The sequence below is a fragment of the Eublepharis macularius genome, chromosome 8 (assembly GCF_028583425.1).
Source record: "Eublepharis macularius isolate TG4126 chromosome 8, MPM_Emac_v1.0, whole genome shotgun sequence".
Lineage (NCBI taxonomy): Eukaryota > Metazoa > Chordata > Lepidosauria > Squamata > Eublepharidae > Eublepharis > Eublepharis macularius.
This window is the reverse complement of record NC_072797.1, coordinates 75951386-75973352: the sequence shown is the minus strand read 5'-3', so window position 1 is coordinate 75973352 and position 21967 is coordinate 75951386. Positions and strand designations below refer to the sequence as shown.

General features: G+C 37.7%; 1 protein-coding gene across 2 annotated transcripts in view; it reads right to left on the bottom strand.

Annotated features, from left to right (window-relative positions):
- Positions 1-21967, bottom strand: part of SRFBP1 (serum response factor binding protein 1) — a 117705-nt gene that overhangs the window by 12043 nt on the left and 83695 nt on the right. For both annotated transcript variants that reach the window (XM_054987408.1, XM_054987410.1), the window contains exon 4: positions 11414-11485. In XM_054987408.1, the coding sequence (XP_054843383.1) occupies positions 11414-11485 (72 nt within the window). The remainder of the gene's footprint in view (positions 1-11413; positions 11486-21967) is intronic.

Sequence of the window (21967 nt, the reverse complement as noted above, 5' to 3'; positions counted from 1 at the left end):
ACATACAAATAGGGATTCTGACCTTCTAAATGGGTGTATTCTGTTCAAATAATATAATAAAGCACGTTTAACATCCAAGGAGTGTAGTGTGCATTCAGAAGCTGATGTTGGTACTGGGAAAAAAAACTGGGAATGTTACCTTCTGGTGAAGGTGAAATCTAGAGACGACTTTTGGCGTGAACTGAAGGCTAGGATGTAGGATGACCTTTTGTGGAAGAATTGCAAGAATGGTGGGTCTATTCTGAGTGCGCCTAATTCTTCCACTCTCTTCAGGGCAGTAATGGCCACAAGGAAGGCAACCTTCCATGACATTAGTGCTAAGGTAGATTCACCCATAGGTTCAAAAGGCGAAGACATTAGCTGAGCCAGGACCAGAGAAAGGCTCCACTGTGGGATGGGAGCCATTCTTGGGGGAAAGGTGTTCAGTACCCCCTTCAAAAACTGCTTAGATGCATGATGCCAAAAAAAGGATCTTATTGTCTATGGGCTCATGGAAGGCTGAGATTGCACCTAGATGTACCTTGATAGAAGAAGCCATTAAGCCTCTATGTAGGAGGGAGAGTAGATAGTCAAACGCTATTGGGATGGGGCAAGAGAAAGGAGATTGTCCCCTTTGATTCACCCAGTTTACAAAGTTGTTCCATTTGTGCCCATAAGAAACTCTGGTGGATGTTTTCCTGGCATTCATTAGAATTTACATCACTTCCCCGGAGAACTGGTGTGATCGGGGAACAGTAGCCATTCTGTAAATCTCATCGTGGTGCAGTATTTGGCTCCTCATCAGAAGGTCTGATGCCTGAGGGAAATGTCAGAGGTGCCCGCTGGCCATTTCCTAGAGGAGGGGAAACCAGTCCCGACAGGGCCAAAACGGGGCAACTAAGATGCAATGTGTGTGGTGGTGTCTGATTTTGCATAAAACCTGGGGCAGTAGTGGTAAAGGGAGTAAGCATAGAAAATCCCTCTGTCCCATGGAATTTGGAATATGTCTCCAAGGGAGTTGTGATCTGTCTCAGCCTGAGAGCAGAACTTCCTGGCCTTGGCATTGTCTGATGTAGCGAAGAGGTCGATCTCCAAGAATCCCCACATCAAAAAGATTGGTTGCAAATATTTGTTGTTGATGGACCACTTGACGTGTGGCCTCCTTGTATAGTATCATTGACGAAGTTCCCCCCTGCTTGTTGTATTGTTTGTTTGCACTTCAATTCTCATTCCTCAAAGAAGACCTGCAAAAGAGGTAAGTGAATAGCATATTGCCCTCAGTTCCAAAACATTTACGTGGAGTGTGATTTCAGCAAGTGACCATGTGTCTTGTATCAACAGATCCTCAAAATCTGCTCTCCACCCAGGAATGAAGCATCAGTAGTAACAATGTTCTCTGGTATCTAGAAACCAAAGAGGGGTGCCCCTAAACAAATTATCCCAGACAGTCCACCATTCCAAGGACTTTAAGATAGGTCTGGGAATAGAGATATACATGGATTGTGGCTGTCTTATGGCATCAAATTTTCGGATGAACCAATTTTGGAGCAGCCTCATGAAGAGGCAGGTAAAGGGGACAACACAGGTAGTGGAAGACATTTGACCCAAGAGTCTTTGGGCTGCTATGGTGGGTTGGAAGTTTTTAGACTCAAATTTCATTATTATGGAGTTCAAGGTGGTAGCCCTGTCTGTTGGTAGGAAGGCCCTATCCTCTGAGGTGTCCAATATAGTTCCAGTAAATTGGATTTTTTAGGTGGGGATAAGGCACAACTTCTTCCAGTTAATCAGACCTAGTGTGGAAATAGTGCGGGTAGTGAGATTAAGCTGCCTCATCAGAACTTTCTCAGACTGAGCCACTAAAAGCCAATTGTCCAGATAAGGATAAATCATGCATCCCTGGGATCTAAGAGAGGCGACAACAACTGCCATGCACTTAGCAAATACTCTAGGGGCCGATGACAGGTCAAAAGGTAGTGCGGTGTATTGGAAGGTCTCACCCCCATAGCAAAAACGTAGATATTTTCTGTGAACGGGGTGTATTGTGATATGGAAATAGGCATATTTTTTTAAAAAAAATATTGTATTAATTTTCCAATCTTTTAAATATAACAATAGGAACATATAACAAATAGCAAGCAACAATAAAGAATCGACAATTACAACTCGTAACTTTTAAACCTTTGATAAAACTCCATACACTGGCATTTTGATAAATTACAACTTACATTGTGTTGTTTGGCTTCTTAATGAGTTACCATAAGCCTATCATTTCCAAATTGCAAACTGCTTGTTGAGGAAGTTTTGTGACCAAAAATTCATTTCTAGAGAGAAATTCCAAAAAGAGTTCCCATTTAGTGCAAAATTCTGTTGTTTTCATTGGATTCATTTGAGAGCATATTTTTTCTGTTATTTTTTCCATCATAAATTGGTCCCAAATTTTGTTATACCAGGTGTCAAGGTTTGGTAAAATTTGTGATTTCCAATATGAGGCTATTGTAGATTTTGCTGCTACTAAAAAGAAGTTATTAATTTTTTCCTGATTTGTGGTATTGACTGTTCTTTCCAGATGTCTAAAAAAATCAATTCTGGTTTTAGAGGAATAGTGTATGATGTAATAAAGGCTATTTGGTGTAATAGTTTTTCCCAGAACTCTGTAACATGCTTGCATTCTCACCAACAGTGTGCAAAGAAACCTACTTTGCCACACTTTTTCCAACAAAGAGGTGAATTTTTGGAATAAATTTTTTATCGTTTTTGGGGAGTCAGATACCAATGATTAATAATTTTATAAGTTTGAAGCCTAGTGTTAATAACCTTGGAGTTGGATAAATTTGATCTCCAAATTTGTTCCCAATCTTTTTTTGTTAGGGGTATTCCGCAATCTTGTTGCCATTTTGATTGTGCAGTTGTAAGTTGGATGTCTTCGTTATGTATTAGCATGTTATAAATTTTAGAGATTAAATTTTTGCGAATAAACTCTGCTACTTCTAAAAATTGTTCAAAATTTGTTTTTGGTGTATGCATTACTTCTTTTAGTTTGATATCCTTTGACAAATAGGATAATTGAAAATATGAAAACCAAGGAATAGTTTGATCTATTTTTGTTTCTATTTCTCTCTTTCCTAGTAGTCCTTGTTTGGTGGCTATGTCTGTTAGCTGTATATTTCCTTGTATGGATAGAGTGTGTTGAGGTGGTAAGGATCGGTGTGATGTTAAAGTAGAGTACCATGAGATCTCTAGAACAATTTTGCTTTTATATTTATCCCAAATATTAAGGATAGCTGAAAAAATCATGTTTTGTTTACCTGTTTTTGATCTATATTTTTGGGAGGTCGAAATAGTATCTTGTATTGTGTTGTGTTGTTGTGAACAGTCCAAAATATTAATCCAGTTAGTGTGTCCTTTATCTTGTAATATGTGAATTACATTTAAAAGTCTAGAAGCTGCATTGTATGTTGTGAGGTCAGGGTAATTTAAGCCTCCTTGTGATATTTCCCTTTTTATTATGCTGAAAGTGATTCTAGGGTGTTTATAGTACCATAAAAATTGATTTATGAATGATTGCCAGTGTTTTAGTAGCTTATTGGGAATATTAATAAGTATAGTTCTAAATAAGAAAAGAAGCCTTGGAAGAAAAAATGATTTAATTGTATGTAGTCTCTCATGCCAGGATAATTGTTGTTTGTTCCATTTTTGAATATCAGCTTTGATTTCCTTTATTTTTTGTGTATCGTTAAACTGAATTGATTGGTTCAACTCAGGTGAAATGTTAACTCCTAGATACGTTAAATAGGGGTGTGCCCATTGGTAGCTGCTTTGTTGTGTAATTAGTGATTTTGTTAGATCTGCTATGTTGATTGGTAATAAGCTAGATTTGGCTTAGTTTATTATTAGTCCTGAAATTTGGCTAAAGTTAGTAAGTTCTATATCAAGTGTTTGTAATGATGAGATTGGTTGGGTAATATATAAAAGAATGTCGTCTGCAAAAAACCTGATTTTGTATGATTTATGATTTATTTCTACACCTTGAATAAATTTGTTGTTTCTTGTTGCTTCAGCTAAGGGTTCTAACGCTATAACAAAAAGTATAGGGGATAGGGGGCAACCCTGTCTTGTACCTCTTTTTAACTTAATATTTTCTGAAGTGACTCCATTGGTTTTAATTTTGGCGGTAGGGTGCGCATAAACTGCATTTATTGCTTGTAGGAAATGTGGACCAAAGTTCATATACTGAAGTAGTTCTTTTAAATATAATATTTCCAAAGAATCAAAAGCCTTTTCTCTATCTAGTGAAAGCAATATTGATTCAATTTGGTTCTGTTTACAAGAAGATAAAATATTTAGAGTTTTACAGATATTATCAGCTATGTCTCTTTTTGGAATGAAGCTGGCCTTATCTTGTAGGATGTATTCTCCAATAAACATATTGAGTCACTTACCTAACATAGCTGTAAAGATTTTGTAATCTGTGTTTAATAATGATATTGGTCTATATGAGCCTGGATTGGAAGTGTTTTTACCTTGCTTAGGTATTAATGTTATTGTTGCTTCCAACCAAGGAGGAGGTTGCCTGCCAGTGTTGAGTATGCTATTGCAATTACTCATTAGTGGTTGCACCAGTGTTCTGGCAATTTTTTTTACAGAATTCAGGGGGATGACAATCAGGTCCTGTTGCTTTATTATTTTTAAGGTTTTTTATTGTCTCTAAGATTTCTTGCGATGTTATGAGGTTTTCCAATATATTTCTGTGTGCTTCTTTCAGTTTTTTAATGCCTTTATGATTTTGTAAAAATTCTTTGATTTTTCTTTCACTCGGTTTACTAGATGAATATAGTTTTAAATAAAAATCTCTAAAAAAATGGGCGATTTCTGTTGCTTTTGTGAATGTTTGACCTTTGTGGTCTTGTGTTATTTTGATCATTTTTGTTGTTTTTTTCTCCTTTATTTTCCAGGAGATAGTACATAGCGTTATTGGGTTTAAAAGCAAAGTTGTTTTACTCAAGATGCTCTTTTCTAAGTTAGTAAATATTGCTTGCATTGCAGGATCAAGGGTTAATGGCTCTTTTGTACTTACTTGGCCTTCTATCGTCGCCATCTCTGCCTCTGTGTTTGTTATCTCCTCTGGAGGGTTCAGTTGTTCAGTGGCAGGAAAATAGTCCTTTAGACACTCCACTGCTTTTGAGTTTTGTTTTTTTGTTGTAAGGCTCCTGTTTGCCTCTCATAAGCAGACTAGTCTGCGTCTTTTAGTTGCTTATTTGAAGCTTTTGGGGCTGGGTCGGGTTGGAGCCAGCACTTCAGGCATCCATCTTGTCTCAGCCGGAGCCACGCCCACTCAAAATAGGCATCCTTTAGGTCTTGGGTGGCCAGCCATGAACCCCTTTGCAAAAACTGAATGACACTGGAGAGCATCAACATGCAAATTTTTTCAACTTTAATGTAAACGTTTAACTGTCATAAATCCAAGATTGGCCTGACTCCTCCATCCTTCTTGTCAACGAATAAGTACTCGGAGTAAAACCTGGTTTGGGGCTCAGAGGGGGGCACCCTCTGAATAGTTCCCTTGGCTAATAACTCAGAGATAGCTGACTGAAGCTCTGGAGATGGTTGTGCCATGGATCTTCCCAGGAGGGAAGGGGAGGTGTTTTGGTAAAGTGTAACCAATAGACATTTCTCACAATGGCAAGTACCCAGGGGTCGTCAGTGATCTTTTCCCATTGGGGAGCAAACGGGGCCAATCTATCCAGGAATGAACGTTGTAGTGCCTTATGTGTGTGGGTTAGTCAGAACACTGAATTCTGCCCTTGAGTTTGCTTGGGGGACTGTGGTTATGACTGCTTTGGCCTTGATCTGCTGGATTTTCTTCCTGCATTACGTTGGTAAGAAGAGAAGGACTTTTGGGATTGGTGTGGTTGATAGTTGTACCTTGGGATTCACCTGTTGATATTGTTGGCGTCCCTGGGATCGATACTTGTATGGTTGCTGCTGGTATTGGTGCTGTGGGGCAATGACTCCCAATGAACGAGCTATCTGTCAGTTTTCATCTTGGTAAGTTAATTATCTGTTTTTTCCTAAAACAGTGAAGAACCCTCAAAGGGGAGGTCCTCTATCTTGCCATGCTTGTCTGAGGTCAGTGCTGTAGATCTCAGCTATGAGTGTTTACATAGAACTATCGCGGAGGCCATGGCCCTAGCCGTGCAATCAGGTTCATGTTTAGCCACTGACATCTGCTGCTTGGCTAGCCTGAAGGACTCACTGTGAAGTGCTTTCACCAAGGCTCTCTTATTGTAGGGCATTTGATTGAAGGAAAGGATTGATACTTACTGCTTAGTAGCTTACCTTGCTTCTGAGTAACTCTATGGACATATCTGTGGAAATGATTTGATTTCTGAATAAAACCATTTAACCAAGAGCCTAGATTCTTGCTGCAATGGTACAGGTATCTATCTGCCATAGCCTGTCATCCATAGCCTGACATTCATCCTCAGGAAGACTGGAGGTATAGGCACAGAGACGGTCCCAGAGGAAGAGGTTGTAGGACCCTATTATGGCCTGGTAATTTGAAATCCCGAAGTTCAGAGCAGCTGAAGAGTAGATTTTTCTGCCCAATGCATTGAGTTTACAACCTTCTTGTCACTTGGTGAGGAATGTGAGCTGAATTTGTACTTGGTCTGGACCTCTTCTGTCACTAGGGAAGAGGGACTCGGGTGATTGAACAAAAAGACGCAATCCTGTTGCTTAATTTGTAGTATCCTTTGATCTTACACAATGTGGAAGGGGTAGAGGCTGCTTTCTCCCATATGCTGTGGGCTATATCTAATAAGTCCTCCACAGCAGGGAAGGCTACAGAAGTGGAGGTCTTGGATTAGAGGGCTTGGAGCACCTTGCTCTTTGGTTTCTGAGTGGATGAAGAGACATCCAGCTCCAAGGCCCTGGCCATTCTAAGCATCAGAAAAAAGCCTGAAGTCTGCAGTGGGTGAGGATGAGGTTGGATCCCCCACTACCTCCTCAGGTGAGGGGTCAGAAGCCAGTTCAGAGATTTTATGTGACTGTGACACTGTGTCCAGCTCCTCCTCCAATCCTGCCACTGAGGGTGTTGGGGCACCCAGGCTCTGGGTTGATGCTGGGGGACCTGGGGTTGTAGCCATGAGTGGAGCCAATTGTAGCCAGGACATTAAGTCTCACCAGTTTGGAAACCGATGTTGGTACTGGGGCAGGAACTGCCATGGGGTCGGAATCAGTTGGCTAGAAGTTGTTGGAACTGACGGTGATGCCCAGGGAAGAGATGTATAGAGTTGCGTTGGAATGGGTTACGTCATTGTACCCGACATTGGAACCAAAGTCATTGGGGCAGATGATGTCAGATCTGAGAGCTGTTTAGGGTTCAGTACCAGGCCTGGAGTGAAGGAATGCACTGGATCCTCTCCCAGAATCTCTCCTTCTTCCTCTGCAATGGTCATGGTGGGAGTAGGAAGAGGTGACGAAGTCAGTGGAGGGTGTAGAATCTCCTCCTCAATAATTAGAGATGGTATCGAAAAAGCTGAACAGTGCTTGCTCCAATGGGAGGGAGTGGAAGTCGACCTTTTGAGATGTTTGTTCTTGGCCTTGGCTTTTTTTAGGGATCGGTTCCGATGAGATGCATTTGGATCTGGATGATTCTGAGTGTCATTTCGTAATGCCCATTTTGCACTTAGGTTTAGTATCAGTTTCTGATGTTGTTGGATCTGATGAACCAGTTGGAACTGATTTGGGTTGCAGATGGTCAGATCATTTTGTAGTCGGTTCCAAGGCCAAGGAACACATGGTCGGGTCTAGCTCAGCGGGTCTAGCTGTCCTGGAGGAGCCTGACAGGACCATCTCCCAAAGGGAAGCTTTTAAACGGGTAGCTTGATCACTGCGCACCTTAGGGGACAACCGCTGGCAGTGGTGGCAAGCTGCAACATTATGGGACTCTCAAACATAGTAGACACAGGTTGTGTTCGTCCATGTGCGGCATTTTGGTGTCGCACCTGGAACATTTTTTTAAAAGAGCCATGAGCAACATGGTAAGTAGGATGAGGATGCTGAGAAGCAAAAGTGAAAAGGAGGGAAGAACCTCTCTTTCCGGCGGCAAAAGAAGAACTGAGGGATGATGAGGGCGTTCCGGCAGAAGACACTGCAATCAGGCAGGAAACCACCACGCATGTGCATGACTGCCAGAGCGCCCCCCGCCTCAAGTGAAAAGGAGCGAAGAACCTCTCTCGCCAGTGGTAAAAGAAGAACTGAGGGACGACGGGGGCGTTCCTGCAGAAGACACTGCAATCAGGTAGGAAACCACTGCGCATGCGCATGACTGCTGAAGCGCCCCCCTCAAGTCTTTTAGAGCTAGAAATCTCTCTCCAAAGCAGGCCTGTGTGCGCGCAGTCCCAATGTGGGGCTGCTTAGAAGAATGAAGACGAGCATTGTGTTACACTTCTTTAAACCAGCTATTTGGAGGGCATGCAAAAAGCTACTTGTATTACCAGTGAAAATTTTCAACATCCCCCAACCCCATGTCACATCACAAGATGTTTTCAAAACTTCCCTCAGTTCCAGAAGCAGTTTTCCATGGAACACTTGGAGAGGGAGGCTGCTGTTTAACAAACACTAGCCCAAAGCCCTCAGGGGTGTGCTGTTCCACTACATGACAATATGCTATAAAATATTTTATAGGAAGTAGTAAACTGCATATACATTTATCAAATAACCTGCCTTTGAAGGAAAGAGCAAAACAATGAAAACTTTTTCAGTGACCAAAAATTGTTATACTACGGCTACGCCAAAAAATCTTGGTAAGTCTTCCAAAGAATCCAAATTATGTAGGGCCATAGTATATTTAGATGAGTAAGATTTATGTCTGATTGTCTCATGTTTATTAAAAAAGGGCCAACTCAGTTAAATGGAGCTTACATCCAAGTAAAGGACAATAGGTTTGTAGCATCTTCTCACTTATCAGTCCAGTAACTGTCGTTTATTCAAAACACTCTGGGTCATTGATCTGTTTTTTTAAAATTTCCCCCACCATATGTCTACATTTTTAACCTACCCAATATCAAATCCTTCATAAATAGATATTTAATGGCTGTTTGTTCATTTTGACATTAACTGTTGATACATGTGTGTGTTTGTATGTCTGTGTTTAATATCCGAAGTATCCTACCTAGTGGGGGAAGCTGTGGGTAAAATTCTTCTGCCGTTATTCTAATTCATATACTATTTGGGGCATAAAATGGGACAATTTTTTATTAACACCATAGCCATCTACAAAAGCCATGTAAAATATTAAAATATACAGTGAAATAACGTGCATAAGAATTAATCTATTCTTGTTAAAGACTAGTTATTAAATGCTTTCCCAAACAAAAATTGTTTTATAATCTTTCCTACATAACTATAGCCTAGGTAATCATCAGATTACGTCTGATCTCTTAAAGAAACTAATAATATGGCAGGATTTTGAAATGAAGAGAAAGAGCGTGAAAAGAGGACAAAGATTCTGACTCAGAATTCAGCTGAAGTTTATCATATCTGAAATCAGAATGACTATGTCCAGAAATACTGGGCATTATAATAGCACTTGTAAGACCCGCTGCATAGCTGCTGCTGCACTAGCTGTAGTCAGATGACCCCCACACAGCAATTGTTCCCATCACAACTGTGCTCCCCCAAATTACTGGTGGGGAGCAAGTATTCTATTCATGAGGCAGTCCATACGACAAACTGCTGCATGCACTGGGTTGGATCAAGTGCAAAATTGCCACTTGGGGTAGAGCTCTTGTGTATGTGGAAACTCAAAAAAAAGACAACGGTAGCTGCTTGCACTAATAAAAAATTATTGTATCCCCACTTGTATTTCCACAAGATCTTAGACAACCACTCATGCGGTTTCAAGAAGTTAACCCAGCAGCACAGAACCTTAATAAACCATGATGGCAAATAGAAACCATCTGGATTGGATATTCTTTAATACACATATTAATCCAACATATATAATTAATGTTTACTTCTACTCTTGAAGCTGTTTTTGAGCCAACTCATGTCTGGCTCAAAGGCCAGTGTCATAGGGCAGAATGTGTACTTTTAGCACTGTGAAGGTATTAATTAAATGTCAAAAATTCTTCAGATTGCACAAATAAGTGCATAGTTCAAAAGTACAAACCTGAAGAAAACAAGGCTGAATCATCTACATTACAGGAATGGTTAGTCACAGGCAGACAGATCTTACACCTTCATGCAATATTCTCACATCACCAGTGTTCTCAAAGTAACCACAACTATTTGAGTTTGAAGTTAGCATCTGTTTTCCATGGACATTTCTCAGGAAACAGTGGTTTTCATACACTGACAATCATTTCCATTTAGACAGATTCAGGGAAATGTTTCAGCTGCATAAAGTTTATTAATAAACTAGTTTATCTTTTTCCTTCAGGAGTATAAATAAACTTATTACACTTGTATCTAAAGAGCCTGAAGCAGCATTTTAGCCTGCTTGACAGAACATGGAACCAGTACTGTTCCTGAAGATGTGCAAACCACAGAAGTGCTGCAAATCACAACAGCCTCCTGCATGCGCCTTCTGATTTGCCATTAAAATAAAAAGACAATTATTTACTAGAATCCTAAATACTCCCACTGCAGAACTACACACTGAAGGGTACAATAAGAACAAGATGTTGCAGACAAAATACTACAGTAGCTCACAAGAGTTAAGCCAAGTGAAAGCAGACAGTTTATTTCCTCCAGATTACTGGACTGCAAATGAGTTTTTTCCCCCAAAGCAAGGAATGTTAAGAATCTATATTATGTGATCTGTTACTAATGAGGTAAACAAATGCTGACCTCCTACCAGCAACAGAAAATACTGCTTTATAAAAAAGACATCATAGAAGTCAGTAGTTAAGTCAAGTTTGTACATTTTACAAGATGCTTTCAAAATTCTGTCTGATCTGGGAGGAAAAAACTAGAGGGTTTCCCCCCCGCCCCTGCAAGAACTAGAAGTGCTGGAAATCTATAATATAAGTACTGGTCAGCTACTAAGACGTATTCAATGGGATGTACAAGTTCTACAGACTAAACAGCAGGCATCTTTATTTCACAGTGTGCTGGCAATGTAACAGAAAGATTCCTGCTCTTGTTTCTCTTTATCATGGGTACTAGAATGGAAAGTCCTGGTTATATACATTTGTAATAGGGAAGTCAGAAAAACAGAATAATAATCTGAAACATCTGCAGCTGCATATTTGCTAGCATAGCATCATCACATGCAATACTGCATTGCATAGCAACAAAAAGCCTCTTACAACATATGTGTTACAGTTATAAACCTTTACTGTGGCTTTAAAATATATTTACCATATTAAGAGTATTCTTCCAAGTACAATTAGCAAGTATATTCTAATACAAATTCACAAAATCATACCTTTTTGCAGACAAGCTCAAAATTAATTTCTCCACCAAGAGCTAGTTTGGTAACTTGATCAGGTTTTATTTCCTACGAGAAAAGAAACAAAAAAAGGTTGATTCATTCCTCTTCTTAAACATTTGTTTACATCTTCCACTTTAGAACAGCACAATTTCCTCCCACTTCCATGGGAGCAGGATATATTGTCCAGATCAGGGTGAACAAGAATGTTACTCTAGGTCAACTAATATAGTAATAATTCCCAAACTCTTCTAATAAACATTTTAAGTCCTTGAACATCTCTAGCCTCCCTCACATTTCTTAACATAGTGTGATCCTAAACAGAGTTATGATATCTAAACCAGGCCATAGAGTGTAGATTAACAGGTCTACAAAATGGAGCAAGGCCAGATATGAGGGATTTCTAGAAACTTGAATGAACTCCCAGAGTTACAGAAAACACTGAAATGTAATAGATGTAGAAAAACAATTGTAGTAAACACAGAACAAGAAGCATGGATCAAACTCCTCAAAATAACAGAAACAATCCCTAATCTAGAATGAGAAATAGTTTTTAAATGAAGAAAAACAGTATATACATTAAATATACTGTAATGCAGAAGTAAAATGAGAATAAGTTTTAAATTTAATACCTTGAATATAAATCTATATAGAAGTAGTTTTTGAGTAGAAGTATTCTTCACTATTATTTTCTTTTTATGTGATACATTATAGACTTTTTTGTATTTTGAAATATTATCTGTTTGTCAAAGTTATAGTGGTTAGGTAGAAGTGGTGAAAGTATGTAATACTGAATATATAGTAAAGTTAAAATTATTAATGTGGGTGCAAAACAGATGAGCTATGAAATTTGAAATTTAAAATGTTGAATATAAATGTTGAACATATGTACTGAATACAAATGTTGAATACTAATTTGAAACCTAAAATGTTGAATATAAAGGTATTCTACCATAAGCAAGTATTATTGTATTCAGATAGTGTCTTAAAATTTAGTGAAGGGTTTTGGGAAAAAATATTTATTGTTTCAAATGTTTTGTAATATTTAATTATTCTGATCCATACAGCTGTATTATGCAATCCGCTTTTTCTCTACCTCCTATTGTCTTTTCAAAATAAAAATTTATAACTAAAAAAACACCAGAAACAATACCTGTAGCTTTAAGAAAAACTTGCCTACTGAACTCCCTCAGTTGCCTTTTTGGAGGTTATTAGGCAACCAAAACAATAATCCCTGAACCTTCTAGGCCTTGGTTTTTCCAAAGCTATGGAGCCTTCTACAAAGCCCCTTTGAAGACAAAAGAGCACTGCAAAAGATTCTGTTCTCCTCCCTTGTCATGTTTCCTGATGATGGTAGACTTGCTAGTGACAGACCCAGTGGCAACCACCAGAGACAAATAACCTGAGCAACTGGGCTCAATGACATGACTCTTGTGTAAATGAGCCAGACTTTTCCCATACAAAATTTCACATTTCTAAAATACAACACAGCCACTAAAAACTCCTGGCTTTTTAGATAATCAACAAAAGGTTACAGATTAAATAAACATATTGCTGATGTCGTATCTATTCTACCCCACAGTCAATTTGTTTTCTTTATTAATCTCTCTATTTTATTTATATGATATAGACCAGGAGATATACAATCAGTGAAAATAAGAACACCCCATAGACATTTTCTACTAACAGAAGGGAAGGTAGTTTTTGTTCCTGATACAGACCTTCAACTTCCCCATCATACTGTTATCTAGAGGTCGTCTATCCTCAAGAAACAACATGTCACTGATCATTTTGGGCTGCAGGGGGAAACTGAGGAAGCCCTGTCTTCCTGATAGAAAACTCTTCCATTTGTGCTTCAAGGTAACCCAAATTAATTCCTTTTTATTTATTATAATGCTTATTCCCCACAGCTCATGGGAACATATAAGCTCAAATATAACATATTGATTTATAATTTAGGTATTTATACCCTACTTTTCTCTCAATTGGTGACCCAAAGGAGCTTACATCGTTCTGCCTTCCTCTACTTTACCCTCATTTTACCCTCCATTTTATCTTGTTTAGAATGAAACAGAGTGATTAGCCCAACATCACCCAATGAGCTTCCATAGCAGAATGGGGATTCAAACCTGAGTCTCTCCAGCACTCTAACAGGGTTGCCACTAAAATTTTATTTTTCATTTCCCTGACTTTCCCTGACCACCATTTGTCTATTTCCCTGACCACCATTCAAATATAACCACAAGTTAAAAAATGAATAGGTCGTGTTGCATTAATGCAAGGCTTAATGAAATGTTCTACTCTACAACTACACAAGTCTCAACTGCAAAAATATTTGTCAAAGGAAGAGATTTAATATCAGCTTTTTTCAACATTAACTGCAGCAACATGTTTCGCAATTGCACCAAAAATTACATCAAGATATAAACTTCAATTCAAGTAAACTCTGAATGCTAACAAATGACATAACATTTTTGTTATTGTTTTAAAGGTACACTAAATATATATATAAATGTTCTAACTAAAATGGTTTCTCTGAAGCCACATTACGAAACTTATAGTTTCGAAATTGCAGTAATAATCAAGTTAGAAATTAGAATACAAGTAATCTGTTTTTAAAGAATTAAGATTTAAGATATAAAACTATCACTTCTACAGTTTTCTCTTTTTATTTTGTAACTCTCTTAGTTTCTCATCAATTGTTTCCTCTTCCATTTTGGCTTCTTCTCTCAGTCTTTTTTTTAGCATTTTCAAGATGTTTAATATGTCCCTCAAGTTTCTTCTTTTCTTCTTTCTTCCGAATTTCTTCTTGTTGCTTATGGTGTTTAGCCTCCAAGTGCTCTGTGTAGTGTGCATGAGCATGCCTGACTGACTGCAACAGATTCCTATCAATTACAACAGACTCAAGTCCTCCACAGTTCAAGACAGCATCGTAAACCTGACATTGACAGTTTCTTCATGTAAGTTCTCAATTAACATTGACTTATTAACTGAAAATCCACTTTCAACAGAAGCATTACCGTGAGACAGGATAAGGCATATTTTGACAACAGTCCACAGGTCTGAGAAACTTTTGTGGGATATCAAAATACTACTAAAACGTATCTAGTCCAACATCATCATTTTGTTTTGCAACATATGCTTGAAATTGAGCCTTGAACTCATTGTGGGCAGCTGTGGTTAAAGTAGTGTATTGTTGCTTTGATTTTTCCACTACTGTGTCATTGATCTGATTTGTTGCATGTAGAGCTTCAAGAAAAGCCCCTATTCTGGTGATTCCAAGATTTGTCTTGAATAAAATGATAGTAGGATCTAATGCTGATAAGCCACACACCATCTTGAACTTCAAAGGACTTCTCTCAATCAACTTTTCAGCAACAGCTACAACCATGTTTCAACACCCTAGGCAAAACTCGGCCATTTGACGTTCACTCTGTTTAGTTTCTTTCGACTTCCAGTTTTGGATTAATGGCGATCTGAAGTAGCCTAGGGAGCTGGGCTATCCGAGATACTGTTTTTGGGAAGCGAGGCGCTCGAACACCTGCTACCATCCCCCCTTCAGGGAGAAGGGGGTCCTGAACGCTACGCGGCACCGAGAGTGTGTGATCTTGGTGATGGGGGGTTCTGAATCAAGGATTCTCCCCACCACCTTGAGGTCCCCTCGGAGAAGGGCGAGCTACTAACTCTGCAGTACCCCTGGAGTCATTGAATTGGCATAAAATCATCAGAAATCAAGCCTCAGTACCAGATTTGACCAACTAGAAACGGAGGAAACAGCACAGACAACCCGAGAAAGCAGCGTAAAGTAAAGATTGCTATCAGACTTTTGAACAGAAAAAGCAGAAAAAAGACCAGATATTAAAGTAATAAAAAGACATAATTAAATAGAGGAAACAATAAGGAACAATATTTGAGTAAGAAATCCCTAATTTGGCAAGTTTTTAAGGACAAAAAGAGCGATACAAAGGATTGTTTACGCATACTTGTGGTTTGAAGAGAGATAACCGGCGTGAGAGAGGACGAGGGAGCTGGAAAATAGCGTTGAAACATCGTGAGAGGAGCTGAGATTGGGAGAGGAGGAGACAATGTGTGCCTAGAGAGGACAAGAATAACCTGTAAGCAGGAAGAACAGTGAGAAGAAAGAAGACCCGGAAGCAAAATAAAGTAAGCATCGCGAGAAATCAGGACTAAAGGAACAGGAAATACGCCATTGTAGCTGAGGGAAGAAGTGATTCCAGTTACCATAGAGAAATTGCGCCCGACATTTATGATCCAAATTGAAATTTTTTTCTTTTTTTATTGAGACCAGCAAAGTGAGTAATATTAAGGGGGAAATAATAAAAAAGCAAAATGGATTTAAGAAAGAGAGCGAACACGTGGGGGGGCTCTAAGCCAAGTCCAAGTATGGTGAAAAAATTAGATAAAGAGTGGCAAGCCTCAGAAGACGCAGCGATAGAAGGACTGGAGAAGAAAGTTAAAGAAGGTTATAAAGAACTGAACCAATCAATACAAAAGATGCATGAAACATTGGTAAAAGATTTGAAAGATGTAATTAAAACGGAGGTGGCAGAATTGGCTAAGAATATGGAGGGAATTAGAAATGAACTACAAGCAACAAACAATAAGGTGCAAGAAGTGGAACAGAAGACCAATGATTTAGCTACAAATGTGAAGATGGAAAATCAAGTGATGCAGGAGAGGATGGCAGCGATGGAATGTAAGGCAACAGAAAGACAGCTAAGATTTAGGGTCATTCCAGAATCGATGGCGCAAAATGTACAAGACCAAATGATGGATATTTTAGTAGAATTTCTGAATAAACAACCAGAAGAAACTACTGCAAATTTGGATCTAGTATACAGGATCAACTCCGCATATGCACAACAAAAGAACCTACCAAGAGACATTATTGTGCAGTTAATAACGAAAAGAATGAGAGAAGAGATTATCCAAAGACACTTTTGTGAATCCCCTATTACTGGAGGGAAGTAGGATCAAGATAATGAAAGAGGTACCTAGAAGAATTCTCCAAGAGAGGAAAAAATATAGAGAACTGACCCAGAAGTTGAGAGAGAAAGACATTAGATACAGATGGGAAATACCAGAAGGGTTGAGCTTCTACTTTAATGGTTTGAGAGTCATAATTAAATCAAGACAGGAAATGGAGGAGTTTCTCTCTGAGAATGTAAATGAATTTCCTAGATCGATAAGAAAATAGAATGATGGAGTACAAATTAATATCATGGAATGTAAATGGACTAAATTCACCATAGAAGAGAAGAATTATTTTTCATTGGCTAAAAAACCAAAATTGTAATATAATTTGTCTACAAGAAACACATATCAAAGATCAAGATGTCAAGTTTTTAAAAAATAGACAACTAGTAAGAGAATTTATTGCATCAGCAAAACAAAAGAGGAGTAGTGATGTATATTAAAGAAGGTTTGGACTCAAAATTAGTATTTCGAGATCAAAATGGGAGATATCTTGCTGTGAAATTAATGTGTGTGATAAGAAGACTTTAATAATAGGTATATATGCACCCAATGGAGCTAAAGACCAATTCTATAGGGAATTAACAGACAAATTAGATCAAGACGTATATGAACAGATTGTAATGATGGGAGACTTCAATGGGGTTGTAGATTTGCAATTGGATAGAAAAATAAGAGGAGGAAAACAGAAATCGGGGAAACTACCAAAATCATTTTTTGAACTAGTAGAACAAGAAAAACTGGAGGATATTTGGAGAAAAGGAAATCCTAAAGGCAAAGATTATACGTACTACTCGGCGAGACATCAATCATTTTCAAGAATTGATATGATTTGGACAACTAAAGAATTGGCATTACGGACAAAAAAAGTGGAAATAATGCCAAGAGTGAGCTCGGACCACAATCCATTGTTTTGGAAAGCTGCAATGGGACGGAAGAAATTACGATGGAGAATAAATGAAGACCTACTGCATAATCAAGAAAATATGGAGTATCTACAGAAAGAAACAAAATATTTTTTTCAAACTAACAAAAATAATGAAGTCTCAACTCGGATGGTATGGGATACATATAAAGCAGTAATAAGGGGAATATTAATTACTCTAAACAACAGAGATAAAAAAGGAAGCAGGAGAAAGCTCAAGAAATTCAAGAGAAATTGCATAAAAAGAGCAAGAATTAAAGAAGAAACCAGGGAAAAAATCAATAGTACAAGAAATTAAAATATTGCAAGAGCAAGTAAGAGCAATGGAAAATAAAGAATTAGAATGGAAATTGAGGACATTGCAACAAAAATCATTTGAAGGAGTGACTAAGCCTGGAAGGTATCTAGCCTGGCAACTAAAGAAAAAAAGAGAAAAGAAAATAATTAGTAGAATAATTGAAGAAGGGGAAGAAATCAAAGAACACTACAGAATTAAACGAGAGTTTTATAAATACTATGCAAAATTATTTCAAAGGAAAGCAATACCACAAGAGAATATAGATCAATATTTGCAGAGAATAGATTTACCAACCATATCAACTAGCATGAAAGAGAAGCTGAATGCTCCAATAACAGATGAAGAAATTGAACAAGCTATAGATGTGGCAAAGACTGGTAAGGCACCTGGACCGGATGGGATTACAGCGAAGTTTTATAAAGCAATGAAGAAAGGCCTAGCGCCAGCCTTAAGAGTTGTAATGAATGATATATTGAAAGGAGAGGGCCTTCCAGAAACGTGGAATGAGGCAAATATTACCTTGATACCAAAAGAGTCACAGGAACTGACTGATGTTAAAAACTACAGACCAATTTCGTTAATAAACAATGACTATAAAATATTGGCAAGAATACTAGCAGATAGACTTAAAATACGGTTAATGGATTTTGTAGGAGATGATCAGGTGGGGTTTTTACCAAACAGACAATTAAAAGACAATCTGAGAGTGGTTATAAATGCAACTGAATATTATGACAAGCGTCTAGACAAAGAAGTCGGGGTTTTTTTTGCGGATGCAGAGAAAGCCTTTGACAACTTGAATTGGGATTTTATGTTTGCATCGATGGAAAAGATGGATCTAGGTAAAGAGTTTATAGAAGCTGTAAAAACAATCTATAAGAACCAAAGAGCAGCCATTTGTGTTAAAAACGACCTGACGGAGAAATTTGAAATAAGGAAAGGAACAAGACAAGGTTGTCCACTGTCGCCGCTGTTATTTGTAATGGTCTTAGAAATATTACTGAGGCAGGTAAGAGAAGATGAGAATATAAAAGGGACTAAATTAAAGGGGTCTTCATACAAGCTAAGAGCATTTGCTGATGATGTGATGTTTATAGTTGAAGACCCAGTACAAATTCTGCCAAGACTGTTAGCAAAGATCAAAGAGTTTGGAGATTTAGCAGGCTTTTATATAAATAAAAAGTCAAAAATAATAACAAAAAATATGACAAAGAAGAAGCAACAAGAATTGATGGAAGTAACAGATTGCGAAGTGGTACAAAAAACAAAGTATTTGGGAATAGAGCTGACAGTTAAAAATATTGATTTTTTAAAAAACAACTATGAAAAGCTCTGGACTCAAATTGAAAAAGATATGATAAAATGGAACAAATTGAACTTATCATGGTTAGGTTGCATTGCTACAATCAAAATGAATGTGCTGCCTAGAGTTATGTTTTAATGCAAAGGATACCAATTGTTAAGGACAAAAAACAGTTTGAAAAATGGCAGAGGAAAATATCAGAATTCATGTGGGCAGGAAAGAAACCTAGAGTAAAAATGAAAGTGCTCTGTGACGCAAGAGAAAGAGGTGGCATGCAATTACCGGATTTTCGACTGTATCATGAAGCAATATACTTGGTATGGCTAAAAGAATGGGTGTCCTTATCCAATCATAAGTTGTTAAATTTGGAAGGCTATAACAAACTTTTTGGATGGCATGCATACTTATGGTATGATAAGTATAAAATGGACGCAATGTTCCAGCACCATTACTTGAGAAGAAATTTACTGTCAACTTGGTTAAAATACAAAAAATGTATAGAGCAAGAGAAACCAATGTGGATTGTTCCTGCAGAAGTAATTAACCCAAATTTGGAGTATAAAGGAGATGAATGGCTTACTTATAAAGAATTATTAAAAACCGAAACTTAAATCGAATGAAGAATTACCATTTAAATACGGTTGACTGCAATATCAACAAATTAAAGACTTATTTGAATCAGATCAAAGGAAGGCAGGTTTCAGAAATAAAAACTCAGAATTAGAAGAACTTTTATTGGGGGATAATAATAAAGTAATTTCTAAAATGCATAAAGTATTGTTAAAATGGTATACTGAAAATGAGACAATCAAGGTTCAAATGGTAAAATGGGCAATAAATTGTAATAATGAGATTATGATGGATGCATGGGAACAGTTGTGGAAAAATACTTTAAAAATCTCAACTTGTACTAGTATCAAAGAGAATGGCTATAAAATGATATATAGATGGTATTTAACACCGAAAAAGTTAGCCATTGCTAATAAGCAGCTATCCAGTAAGTGCTGGAAATGTAAAGAGCATGAAGGCTCTCTATTTCATATGCGGTGGACTTGTGATAAGGCTAGAGACTATTGGACTAAAATATGCACTGAAATGTCGTTAATACTCCAAAATAATGTAGTTAAGAATCCAGAAATGTTATTGTTATCCTTGCATTTAGAGGACATGGATAGAAAGGATAGAGTAATACTGTACTATATGATAACGGTGGCAAGAACTTTGTATGCACAATATTGGAAGAAAGAAAAAATACTGAAAACTGAAGAGTGGATACAAGGAGTGCTATATATGGCGGAAATGGACAAATTAACAAGGAAACTCAGAAAGCAAGATCCAAAGGAATTTTTTGAGGACTGGGGGAAATTGAAAAAATACTTAGAAAAAAGATGGGATGTTAAAGGACAATTATGGTCTTTTGAGTGTTATTTAGTAAAATAAGATATAATCTAAATCTTTACCATTAAGTTTAAAATGACAATTAAGAGACAAGAACAAGAAACGGGGGGTTGTAGTGCTGTTGGGAGTCAAAAGAGGAAAGGGGGTGGGGAACATACTATATCTATAGGGGATAATTAGTAAGTAAGATGTAATAACATTATATATGTTATGTTAACCATCCAATAATTTTTTTAAAAAAAAAACGGTTTAGTTTCTTTCAACAGCTTCTTTGCTGCAAAGCCAATGTCAACCTTGCTTCTGTCAAGCAAGTTCTCAGACAATTTCATGTCAATTGTTAACAACTGGGAACCAGAAGACACATTTTGCAGCCTTTCTGATTTTATGCAACGACTCATTAGCTTCTTGATTAGCTTAAAAAGTTCTTCATACAAAAAAGGTGCCAATGGTTTTTGGTTTTGAAACCTTTGTAGAAATGGCTCACAATCTCCAAGCAATCGTTTTCATGAAAGTCATTTTGCACTTCATGAGTGGATCTTGCATTGCAGCTTTTATACAAATTGCAGGTTTACTGTGGGGGAGTTTTGCTTCTTCCACATATTTCTTGATGTTGTCAAAGTCATAGCTCTATCAAGGCACTTAACATTCTCCAACCACCTACTGGAGCAAAACTTCAGGGGAAACAGTGTGCTTCCAGTCATAGCAGTGTATGATGCCCTCCTAGCTGGGGAATCTTTGAAAAGATAATACATGTTGCGCAAGACTGAATTCAGGTCCCATTTCACTGCTTGCAATCCTGTTTTAAAAAACCCATGTACAACATGAAGGCTACAAGTTCCAAAGTCAATCAATTCTTTTCCTTCTTCTTTACAGTCAAGGTTGGTTTTAATTGCTTCTTTTAGTTTTCTCAGAAAAAGGTGATTTACATTTGGCCCATCCATAGGTACTTGTAATAATTTTGCAACTGATAAAGAAGACATATCTTCTTGAAACTTCTGAAGAAGGTCTTCAGCAGTAGCAGTTGAAGAAAAACACTGGTTAGATACAGTGTGGAAACTCTGTGACAGTAATCATCCCCAAAACAAACCACTAAACCCATCTGTCCCTTTTGAACCACCTTATTCAAAGCTTCATCAAAACTGATAACAAATGTTTAGCATTGTTTCAGTTGTTTCAGTAAAAGATCTGAGAAATATGGTGCCAAGCCAAAAGCAACAACATACATTGCTTTTGTTTTTCCAAGATGAAACTGTTGAGCTATCTGGCTATCTGAGAACATTCGCTTGAATAACTCACTGATGTTGTTACAAGAGTTAAATGACATCTTCTCCATTACCAGTTGCAAAGCCCACAGGCACTCTGTTGTCCCGACACAGTCCTTGATTACATAGGCAGCCGTACTAGTTTGTGTGGTGGGTAATTCTTTGCCATTTTCATCTGATCATGTTTTCCAGTTTTCGCAGGGGCTGCCTCTTCACCCTCTGTTTTTACTATCTGAACTTGTACTTGGCTTTGAATCTAAACATATTGCGATGGACTGTTGACTTGATTTAATTTTCAGGTTATTCTGATGTAATGGTCCTTGTGCATGAGACTCCACAAGCTCTAATTCCCATATTACTTAGTTCAAAG